We start from the raw sequence: 11,950 nt of genomic DNA, 5'->3' as shown, positions 1-11,950 counted from the left end.
GTTCAATAGTTAAAACATAGATCCAAAGTAGGTTGCATGTGAACTTAGGAATTGTTTTCTAGTTTAATTGTTTTACCTAAAACCCATCACATTGGTCCTCCATCGTATGAGCTGTTATATGGGCAGAGCTGTCGCACCCCAGTCTGTTGGGGTGAGGTGGGTCACAGGGTGATGGGTCGGACTGAGGTAGTCTTGCAGACTACCAAAATGATTCAGCAGATTAGACAGCGGCTGCAGACCGCACAGAGTCGGTAGAAGAGCTACGCCGACCGACGCCGATCTGAGCTGGAGTTTCAGGTCGGTGACATGGTACTTCTGAAGGTCTCACCCTGGAAGGGTGTGATCCGCTTAAGGAAGAGGGGGAAATTGGGTCCCCGATACATTGAGCCGTTTCAGATCATTGCCAGGGTTGGCAAAGTGGCATATAGACTCGAGTTACCAGAGGAGCTTAGTCAGATCCACAATACCTTCCACATTTCGCAATTGCGAAAGTGCGTTATGGACGAGGAGGCGGTGGTGTCATTAGATGACATACAGGTTGATGAGCGCCTGAATTATGTAGAGAGGCCGGTAGCCGTTCTGGAAAGGAAAAGTGAAGGTTCTACGGAACAAGGAAATACCTTTGGTAAAGGTACAATGGGAACACCGGAGGGGATCCGAGTGGACTTGGCAGCCGGAGGCTGAGATGCGGGAGCATTATCCAGAGTTGTTCACCGCAGCAGACTTCGAGGACGAAGTCTAGTTCAAGTGGGGGATAATTGTAACACCCCGACTCTCATGTATTAATTTTCAGCTTTACTCTTCCATATTGAAAAGTGTACTCGACGAGTTGGAGGCCCTGACTCGTCGAGTAGGAACGCGTTTGGGCAGCAAACTAAAGTGACCGAATCGACGAGTCGGAAGATGGACTCGGCGAGTTGGAGCTGGAATGAGAAACCCTAATCCCCATGGTTTTGCACCCTATTTAAAGGATCATTTGCCCCCTTAGCCTCCCCTTACAGCCCCTTGTGAGTCCAGAAACCCTAAATCGTCGTTTCTCTCCATACTTGTGTGTTTTAAGCATTTGAAGGTGGATCTTGGTGAAAGGAACTTGAAGATCAAGAAGTTTGAGGCAAGGAACGTGTGTGGATCTGAAGTCTACCCCAGTTTAGCATCATTTGAAGGTATCAAGTCATTACCTTGATCTTCTTCTAGCTAGATCCTTCTATATTTGGGTTTTGGGGCCATTTTGGGCATTTGGTGCTTCATTTTGAGTGATGAACCAAGATCTGAAGTTGCAACTTTAGATCTAGGCTCATCTTGGCCCTTACAATCATAAAGTCTCAGCCTTTAGCATGCTAGTGTGATTCCTTTGCCTATGACCTCTTCTTTAGCTTGATTAAGTCATTTTCACCTTGAATGTATGTAAAGTTTGCAACTTTACGTAAGAAGTATGCCTTAGGAGCTTAGATCTACGTTATGGAGCTTTGGAATGGCTTGAAAAGCATATGAATGGAGAAAAGACTGAAGGGACTCGACGAGTCCGATGAAGATTGTCGTGCAAGGACTTCTGCATGGACTCGGCGAGTCAGTAGGGTGACTCGGCGAGTCAGTAGGGTGACTAGGCGAGTCAGTTAGGATTTCCTCGACATTTGGACACGCATGAACTCGACGAGTATCAGGGAAACTCGACGAGTCAACCAGGGATTTCACGACTTCTCGAGTTCAGGAAGGACTCGACGAGTCGGTGAACTGCACTCGATGAGTCGGGTCAACATGGACTGTTGACCTTGACTGTTGACTTTGACTTTGACCAAGGGTTGACCAGTATGACTTCTGGGGTACTTGGTAATTTGGAAATTTATGGAAATGATCTTATGGTAAATATAGGTGGTGGAGTTCGTGTCGGTGATTCGAGAGTTTGAGCTTATCACTTCAGTGTGACAGTTGTGAGGTGAGTTCTCCTCACTATATCAACAGGGTCTACGGCACCAAGGCCGACCCTTTATGATTTACATCCTGGTTTAGGATGGTTGCTATGTTAGATTTCATCCTGGTTTAGGATGGTTGCTATGTTATATTTCATCCTGGTTTAGGATGGTTGCTATGTTAGATATCATCCTGGTTTAGGATGGTTGCTATGCTAGAGATCGGTTAGATCGGTATCCTGGTTATAGGATGTTTGCCATGTTAGTGATCTGTTAGATCTGCATGTTTACTTGTTTATATGTATGTGCACATGTTTGTTGGTTTGGGGAAAGGGTTGAGGCAGGTCCTGCTGTGTGCAGTAGGCCAAGACACCCTGGGCGGACCGGGTAGACTGCAGGCCCGACCCGGGAAAATCTAGTCAGGCCAAAGGCCCAGCGAGCGGTCCGGATAGGCTGAAGGCCCCGATGAGGGCGGTCCATAAGTGACGAGGGCTCGGAGAGCGGTCATGATAGACTGAGGACCGGGATTCGGTCCAGTCAGACTGATGGCTCATTATGCATGCTGTTTGCTTATATGTTTATATGATATGGTTATATTTGTATGACGTTGGTATTTTGGAGGTAACTCACTAAGCCTTCGAGCTTACATTTATCGATCATTGTTTCAGGTATTTCTGATGATCGCGGGAAAGCGAATGTGTAATCGTACCGCTCCTCACACTTTATGATTTTATGTTTTGATTCTAGGATACTCTGACAATATACTATTTTGAAAACCAGTTTTGTAATAATCATGAGTTTTGAAATGTTTTAAAAAATTTAAATTTGACATGATTTTTATGGATGTTACACAACTTAATTTCAGTTTTTTATATTATTTTACAAACAATCATACTTATAAAGATACGAGAACTCATAAAGACTTAAATTAAATCCTGGAAAAAAAAACTTTTTGTATTTATGATTGTTATGATTACTTTCCTATAGTATGAACGTGTTTCACAACAAACTTTAAAAAATAAAAAATAAAAAAAAAAACTTCATTTGAAAAATATGATCTTAAAGTTTTATTTTAGAATAAAAAGTTAATAATCCAAAAACTGCTTTTAAGTAGTTTTTGAAAGTTTTTAAAATTTTTATTTTTATATTTTTTTATATGATCTTATATCTTTCAAAATTTTACTGTTATTTTTGCCAAACAATCATACATAAATAAAATCTCTTAAACAATTTTATACAAATAAAATCCACAAATTTAACTTCTGATTAGTAGTTTACTACTATCACTTAACAACTGCATGATATTTTTGACAAACCTATCTTATATTAGTTGATATTTAGTTGGTACTTGATATTTTGTTGATGGGGAGATTTGAAGAGAGAAAGAATAATTGAGACTGAAAAGGGAAAGGAAAAAAGAAGAAAACAAAGAAGAAAAAAGAGTGAAATGTGGAGAGAGCCTTGTATGGAAGGCCACACAGACCTACTATAACAATCAACTATCTCCATCTTTCTCTCTCTCTCTCTATCTCTCTCATCCTTCTTCTTCCCAAAATCAACCTTTTTTCCCAAATTTCTCAACCATTTGGACGCATTCCTCTCAAATATATCCTAACAAACAGAACGGAACTTCAAATTCTTTGAATCGTTTCTTCGATCAACTGTATATTGCAGATCAGCCCATCGATCAATCAGTTAAAATTAATCATGTCGTGTTCATCGTCATCTGGGTCGGAGGAGGAAGATGAGGACTTGGATTGCTACAGGAAAGGAGGCTACCACGCGGTTAGAGTCGGCGATACGTTCTCCGGCGGTCGATACGTCGCTCAACGGAAGCTCGGATGGGGACAGTTCTCCACCGTTTGGCTTGCTTATGATACCCAAACATCTGTAAGTTTTTTCCATTTTCTGCTCGATCACATACCAATTTTTGCTCCGTAATCTGTGATCGATGTGTTTTTTAATTTTTTTTAACCTAATGATCATTCGTTATTGCAAACGAGTTTATAACTCCCTGTAGAAGTCCATATAGGATGTAATCCTTTTATTAACGGTTACAAAATGTAGATCATCGTTATTTCCAAAGAAAAAATTATTATTTTTGATCTGCATCTGTAATTAGAATGTTTTCCTTATGATTTTACTTCTTTCCCTTCATGGCTGTTGCATTTGATTCGAGTAAATTAATGTAAATGCTACTTAATCTGAGAAATTTAGACTAATATCAGATGGGTGTTCTTGATTGGAGTTCATTTGGTTCTTAATCAAGGATACTTTTGCCTACTTAGGGTATTAAGTTATACATCTACTGTAGCAAGATTTAGACTTTCTCAGATCTAAAACAAGCATAGTTGGACAAGCTTTCTAGGGCTATTTTGGATGATGATGAAGAGGAGGGCACTCACGTCTTTTGCACAGACGAGAGATTGAGATAAGAGGGTGAGTCTATGTCCATGTCCATCCTTGTTTCACCTTTTTGGGTAGGACAAAAATTGCAATATTTTGTTCCATTGTCATCCAATGCACTGTAAAGTCTAAACACAGTACAACTTGTTTTGTGTCCTATTATGTGTAACAAGACCATGAACATAAGAGCTAGAAAGTTAGAAATCTTTATGGAAACTTCAGTGTAAGATCAAAAGGGTCCATAAAGTTCTTTTTTATAATTTGGTGAAGTATAGTATAAACTTATTATTACAAATGATGCAACTTTTGCATAAATGTTCAGTTTCAAGTCAATTCTGCCCTTATGCCTAAGCTCCAAGAGTTTGGTTTATATTTTCATATACCATGAGCTTCCAATAGCTTCAATAGTTCAAAGTATCTCTGCTCAACCCCTAAAAGAAATTTGGTATGAAGGAAACGTGATCCATAGGAATATTTTACCTTTTACCGTTCTAACCCATTCAAACAAGGTCTCATAATTCGTGTTATTTGCTTAAATTGGTAAAAATATGAGTCTTTATTGTATAATATGGTAAAAAAAGTGAAAGTTGCAAACATTTAACGGGTGTCACGCATTAGGTAACCGGTTCTTGGTTTAAATGTTGCATATTTTGATCCTAGAAAGAAACGTGGTTGTATATTTTTTCTAAAAAACCACTTTGTTAAATAAATTTGGAAAAGGTGAAAAGTTGTTGCATACATGCACATTTAACCCAAATACATTGATATTCTGCTTTCATCTATAAAATTCTGATCATTGGATTTTCTCACCTATGATTCTTATCATTTATATTAGGCCTAAATGTAATACTTCCAATTTTTTCTTACAAAGGCATTGCACTTACAAAAATCTATCCAATCATAGCAATTGTACTTTCAACTTTTTTCTTATAACTACATTACACTTTGAAAAAACTACGCGATTACATCAATAAAAAATCCTTGTATTGATGATATTACTATAATTGGGTTCGAAGTATGTTGTGTAGTAGTAATAAATGAGAGTAAGATGCTATAATAAACAAATAAATGATAGTAAATGTGATTCATATGCTCCCAGCTTATCAATTATATTACGGCTAAGTTCAAGAAATAGAAAAATACTTCCATTTATCTATTTATTATAGTATCCTACTTCCATTCTTTTTCTTATTACCTCAAAAAATCTACCCAATTATAGCACTAAAAAATGTTTTGTATTTGGATGACATTGTTATGATGGGAAAATCAAAGTAAAATCCTATAATAAACAAATCAATAAAACCACTCTAACCCAAATCTTTTTCCATCTTGTAGAAATACGTTGCACTCAAGATCCAAAAAAGCGCACCCGAATTTGCCCAATCCGCCCTCCACGAAATACAAGTCTTATCCACACTTACCGAAAACGACCCTGAAAACAAAAAATGTGTTATAAGATTACTTGACCATTTCAAACACACGGGCCCAAACGGTCAACACCTATGCATGGTCCTCGAGTTTCTCGGCGACAACATTCTCCAATTAATCCGATACAATCGTTACAAAGGCCTTCCCTTAAACAAAGTTCGCGAAATTTGCAAATGCATACTAACTGCACTCGATTACATCCACCGTGAACTCAACATCCTCCACACTGACCTAAAACCCGAAAACATCCTCCTAATTTCCACAATTAACCCTTCAAAAGACCCCATCAAGTCAAAAACTGAGCCCGTGTTGAACAAGGTAGAGGGGAATGTGAACGGTGGGGTGGCGCTTAATGCCATTGAGAAGAAGTTAAAGCAACGGGCGAAAAGGGCGGTCGCGAGGATATCTGCAAGAAGGATATCGATGGGAGGGGTAAAAGCGGAAAAAGCGGAAAGATGTGTTGATGGGATTGATTTTAGGTGTAAAGTTGTTGATTTTGGGAACGCGTGTTGGGCGAGTGCACCGATGGCGGAGGAGATACAGACGAGACAGTACAGAGCTCCGGAGGTGGTTTTGCAGTCCGGATATTCGTTTGCAGTTGATATGTGGTCGTTTGCGTGTACCGCGTTTGAGCTTGCTACCGGGGAGATGATGTTTGCTCCCAAACCGGGACAAGGGTTTAGCGAAGATGAGGTATTTTGAATTCCATAGTAAGAAATAGCAACGTACTTTTATATATATATATTTGTTTATTATATTTATAGCAACCTACTTTGAGTTTTTGTTATTAGGACATTATTATACTTTGAAAAAACTACCCAATTATATTTATAGCAATGAAAGTTGCTTTGTTTTTGGATTGGTATTATTGCTATAATTGGGTAGATTTTTCAAAGTACAATGTCTTAATAAGAAAAAGATTAAAAATACATTGTTGTAAATTGTAATTGATTGTGTGTGTGCAGGATCACCTTGCATTGATGATGGAATTGCTTGGAAAGATGCCCCGAAAGGTAAAAACCATATTAGATTCCAAAGGAATTGGAATGTGAGATTCCATTCTGTGAGGCATTTGGTTGGCAAACGAATGAAATTGAATCCAAAACTCATCTAATTTTTGTTGTTAAGTTACATTTCATTTCCTGCCAACCAAACATGCGACATATAAGGATTCTTTCAGATTCCAATTCCTTTCACGGATTCCATTCCTTCTATGAAATAAATTTATATTTTTTTTAACGTGTAAAACCAGATAGCAGTCGGAGGACTTCGATCCAAAGAGTATTTTGACCGATATGGTGACCTAAAGAGAATCCGTAGAATAAAAAACATGCCTCTAAATCGGTTACTTTCTGACAAATTCAAATTATCGGTGAATGATGCCCGTGAATTTGCCGATTTCTTGATTCCGATTCTTGATTTTGCACCTGAAAACCGACCGACAGCCGAGCAATGTTTGAAGCATCCGTGGCTAAACAAAACTCCGGAATCCGGGATTGACAAGGTGGAAGGGGAGATGGGAAAACTTCAAATTAAGGGTGGGAAGTGAAACATTAATGGATTGTTATGATAGTATAAGTATAGTATCACGATTGTTTTTTGTTTATTTGGTTTATAAATATATAAATATTTATTGTTTTTGATTTTGTGAACCGAAATAATGTTTGCTTATTGTTTAAAAGTCTAGTAAGATGTAACATGGATGATTGTTACACAATTAGAGAAAGCTTTAACCCTTACACATTTGCACTTGTAGAAAAGTTTATGTCATCTCATCTACCTAATAACTGGAGTTCCAAAATTGATGTCAATTTAATAAAATTGCATATATAATTGATATCAATTGGAGCAAAAAATGAAGCTTTTTGTCCCTCACAAAAATGTGGAACAAGATGATACTTGATCTTTCATATGTGTAAAAAGACGTAAATGCCTTTAGACTGCAAAATTTATCCGGTCTCTAATCCAATTATATCACGTGTAGGGTAACAAACACAAAGTTTTGGATAGGGACCATGGAAAATGGAATATAACTCAAGTGAGCATGGGTGGGGTGGTAGTGCACTATAAGTGTTATAAGTTGTAAGCTTTACTTCTTTAAGTTAGTGATATTTACTTCTTTAAGTTAGTGATATGCATACATCAATCAAAAGGTGGAATCCATGCTTGTAAACATTGATAGCTTGGCTATTTTTTGTTCAATTGAAAAGCTACTTTTTAATGATTGCACGTTTGGTGGATATGGTGGTCCATAATATGGTAATTTGTTCCCACATAGAAAAACTATAAATACATGTTTTGGTGGTCCATAATATGGTAACTTGTTCCCACATAGAAAAACTATAAATAAATGTTATGTTTAATATATGTAAAAAGAAGTTACTAAAATAGAGGTTGTGAGTTTGAACAATTTCCTATTTATATTTTATCAATTACCCAAAGGTTGGATAGATAGATAGATAGTAAAAAATAAAAATACAACTATACAAATACTAACAAAAGGTGTAGGGCTATAGGCCATACTCAAAGCAAGGCCCAGTTATATTGAAGTCCATTTTGTTTATTTACTTGTTAATTTTTTTTTACTGGTTAATTTGTCTTTAGAACAAATTACACGAATGGTCCTTAAGGTTTTTTTTCTTTAAAGTAGTCCCTACGAAACTTTTTTCCCTCAGATGGTACCTACGGAACAAACCTTGCACATAAAAGGCCACTGTGACTAACTTTGTTAACAGATTTTGTTAAGTTTTGTTAAATGGAAAAAAAATACCCTTTGTTTTATGCACATAGATGGTCCTCTCTCTCTCTCTCTCTCTCTCTTTCTCTCTCTCACACACACACACACACAAAGCCCTAGTCTTGACTTGAAATAACCACTGGAGAACAAAAAACAAACATCGTTCAAGCTCACGGGTTTCCGCCACGGAGAAGACGAACCGCCGTCATGAAACCCTAACGCAACACTGAAAACTCTTAAAGGAAAATCTGTCCCTCTCTCTCTCTCTCCTCCGCCATCTTTCCCAAATCGTTGGTCTTGTTCAGGTTTGACAACGCCAGAGTTCAGGTTCGAGTTTGTAGCGCATGTGGCTAGAGTAAAACTTCGATCTCCGTCTATGGCTCGACTTTGCAGCGCCTCCGCCTCTGTAAAACCCTGGTAGTGGTAATACGAAACTCTCAAATAAGATGGCTTCAGGGAGCAAGGGATGAAGCAATGAGTTGCAGGTTTCATGGGGTTTCTGCAAGGTGGTCCGGCGAGCATTGACAGGGCGACGATGTGGATTGGAGGCAACGACCTTCTTCCATCTGCAACTAAAAACGCACACTAAAACCACACACACCGTCCACACGATTACTAAAAGCGCTCACCCCCAAAATCATAGTTAGGGTTTCAAAAACAACAACAACAAGAGGTGGTACGATGGTGGTTTAGCAAATCGCGAGGAAGGGAACCGACGGAAGGCTGTCGTCGGCATCTTCTTTCTTTTTTCTGGTCCAATCGGCAACAAACATGAATGGGGAAAGAAGAACCCATTAATTGTCGAGGAAAGCAGTGAGGGTCACCGATGGTACCGCTGATCAGAGTGGGAAGTGGAACAGGTGGCAGAAGGGAGGTTAGATCGGAGGCAACAACCTTCTTCAATCTGATTCGTTTTTCCAGCGAGCAAAGGAAGAGAGAGAGAGAGAGAGAGAGAGAGAGAGAGAAGGAGGGAGAGAGAGAGAGAAGGTGGGCCCCACCTTTTTTTTAATTTCTAATTAACGAAATATAAAAAATGAATAAATAAATAAAAACAAAGGGCATTTTCGTCTTTTCACACACACTTAACAGAATCTGTTAAGAAAGTTAGTCATAAGGATCATTTGTGTGCAAGATTTGCTCCGTAGGTACCATCTAAGGGAAAAAAGTTTTGTAAGGACTACTTTAGGAAAAAAAACAAAACCTTAAGGACCATTCGTGTAATTTGTTCTTTTCTTTATATTCATTATTGAAGTATTAGATTAAGAAGATAACCGTGGTTTTATACATTTTCCCGAGTCAATATTTCATTCAAACTCTTCGAAATTGCTAATGTTTATGCTAATATATGCATTTTGTGGGCATACATTTATTTTACGAGATCCTGATTTTCATGTTTTTATAATATACTCTTTTCATCATCAGAAACAACCTGATTTCCGACCTCTTGCATTGCATTACCATAACGAAAAGATAAAATCATTCAAAAAAAAGAGAGATTGTTCTTGTGACTCGGAATGAACCTTTCTCGGTGGAGGAAAGGAATAGCGATGGATTCCTATGGGGGACTCTTGCTTCTGTCTTCCTCTTTCTGGCATCTGGTGGAAATTCTCTCGATCGATCAGTTTCTTCTACTCTATGCCTACTAAAAGCTTAACCATGCCCTACCACCAATAACAGATTCTCGCCATCTATTTAGAGGAAGAACTCATTCTTCAACAACTGGATGATAGCAATCGAAAAGGTAGCAGTCGTTTGGCAGAAAAGCTGAGAAGTAAGTAGGCAAATTGAAAGCTAACAAGAATGCCTTCTTCTCAAACCCCTCCCTCCGCCCCAAAATAATTGTCCACAGATTAAGAAAACATTAATTATCATTAACTTTATTAAATAAAATGACAGTCTTACCCTTTTGTTGTATTTAATTTCATGGTAGTTGTATTTAATTTCATGATAATTTAACTAATAATAAAGGGTATTATGGTAAAAGACATGTTTATTTTTAAAAGTAGACTATTATTTTGGGACAAACCAAAAAGAAAACATGAACTATTAATATGGGACGGAGGGGGTATTATTTTATTGTTGGGAGTTTTTTCATTGTTGTAATTTTTCTACTAAGGAAAATTATTTTTTTGGATTGTGTATTTTCTTTAAAATATTTTCGTTCAAAATTATGAGGAACGTCCGCTAAATCATTAAATCTCCATGGATTCAATTGTTTTAGAAATAATTGTTTAATTTTTTAGATGTAGGTCAGTGTTATCATTCTCTCTACATAAACACACCGATATTTGATAGTATTTTGCTAGGAAATGCATTCACAAAATCAAATTAGCATTCATGAACCCATATTTGGGAAAACGATTATCTTCCGTGAGATGGACTCCTACAATTATGTTTTATGCCTACATAATAGAACAATGTCTTGGATCTTATATGAACTAAAAAAGATGATAAGGTGTCATTAAGGATGCATCATGTACATGTCATGATAGGAAAAAAAATGGTTAAACGGTCAATATTTAACAAATTAACGAGTAATGTCGAGGGGAGTGAAACTTTTATATAAGAGCAATGGTTTAATAAGTATAAAAAAATTATATTATAGTTAGGCTAAAGAGAGTGGTAACGCTCCTAACACCTTGTCACGCCAGATTTTTTAGTGTTACCTCATTTGTGACGATATAACACTAAATCTTAGCATTTGGTAGGGAGTGGTAACACTCCTAGCACTCTATATTTTTATTTTATTTTTTGATTTTATTTTTCTAATTTAATTAAATTACTTTAGTTTAGTATACAAACATTTTTTATACAAATATATTATATAAAAAACCTATATTTTGATTATAAAAATAAAAGTTATAGAATTCTTTTAAAATTATATCAAATAAATCACATATTATATTATGATTGTATACAGAAAAATCGTCAGCTCCTTTTGTCACATATACCTATTTACACTCAACCATCACCATCTTGATAGGCATAAAGAGCCAGGGTAATATTTTAAGAGATTTAGAGAGAGAAAGAAGAAAAATACAGATATTGTTGTTATGGAGAGGAGATCGAAGAGGGAGAGTGGTTGCTGGCGGCCGGAGGAGCGAACACCGGAGAAAATATAGCGAGGCGGAGAAGTGACAGTCCGGTGACGGAGACACAGTTGTTCAACGACTGGCGACAGTGGAGGAGATGCAGTTGGGTGGCGGCAGCGACGTTATTTCGGTGAGATTTGGACGTTTTCCGGCTTCGAAATTTCTGGATCTTTATTGTTAATATTGAGTTAAGAATTTTGTAATTCGATAAAAATTTTGATTTTGTTTTGGAGAACATCAAACCCGATTTCCGCTTCGTCTTCTTCCAACCAATCACAATGCGTTGTTGTTTCTCTCTCTTCTCGCCAAAACTTCGACGAGTGCCCGGTAGCGACCCCCCTAGCGAGTGCTAGGGGGCGGTGTTTCAAGTTGGTTAGCGA

At 37.5% G+C, this 11,950-nt stretch overlaps 1 protein-coding gene across 1 annotated transcript; it reads left to right on the top strand.

Annotated features, from left to right (window-relative positions):
- The first annotated feature begins 3,326 nt into the window (after positions 1 to 3,326).
- On the top strand, positions 3,327 to 7,467 carry LOC145131023 (uncharacterized). The gene is made up of 4 exons (XM_079065759.1): positions 3,327 to 3,797; positions 5,649 to 6,434; positions 6,707 to 6,754; positions 6,994 to 7,467. The coding sequence occupies exons 1-4, from the start codon at positions 3,615 to 3,617 to the stop codon at positions 7,288 to 7,290; spliced, it is 1,314 nt and encodes a 437-aa protein (XP_078921885.1). The 5' UTR covers positions 3,327 to 3,614; the 3' UTR covers positions 7,291 to 7,467.
- The last annotated feature ends 4,483 nt before the right edge of the window (positions 7,468 to 11,950 follow it).

Source organism: Lactuca virosa, chromosome 8 (genome assembly GCF_052849685.1).
Source record: "Lactuca virosa cultivar CGN04683 chromosome 8, Lactuca_virosa_CGN04683_v6, whole genome shotgun sequence".
In the NCBI taxonomy this organism is placed as follows: domain Eukaryota; kingdom Viridiplantae; phylum Streptophyta; class Magnoliopsida; order Asterales; family Asteraceae; genus Lactuca; species Lactuca virosa.
The sequence above is the reverse complement of the archived record's forward strand: the minus strand, read 5'-3'. Positions and strand labels throughout refer to the sequence as shown.

Coding starts and splice junctions, on each gene's coding strand:
- LOC145131023 (XM_079065759.1), top strand. CDS start 3,615: ATGTCGTGTTCATCGTCATCTGGGTCGGAGGAGGAAGATGAGGACTTG. Junction 3,798..5,648: donor CTTATGATACCCAAACATCT/GTAAGTTTTTTC, acceptor TCCATCTTGTAG/AAATACGTTGCACTCAAGAT. Junction 6,755..6,993: donor TTGGAAAGATGCCCCGAAAG/GTAAAAACCATA, acceptor GTGTAAAACCAG/ATAGCAGTCGGAGGACTTCG.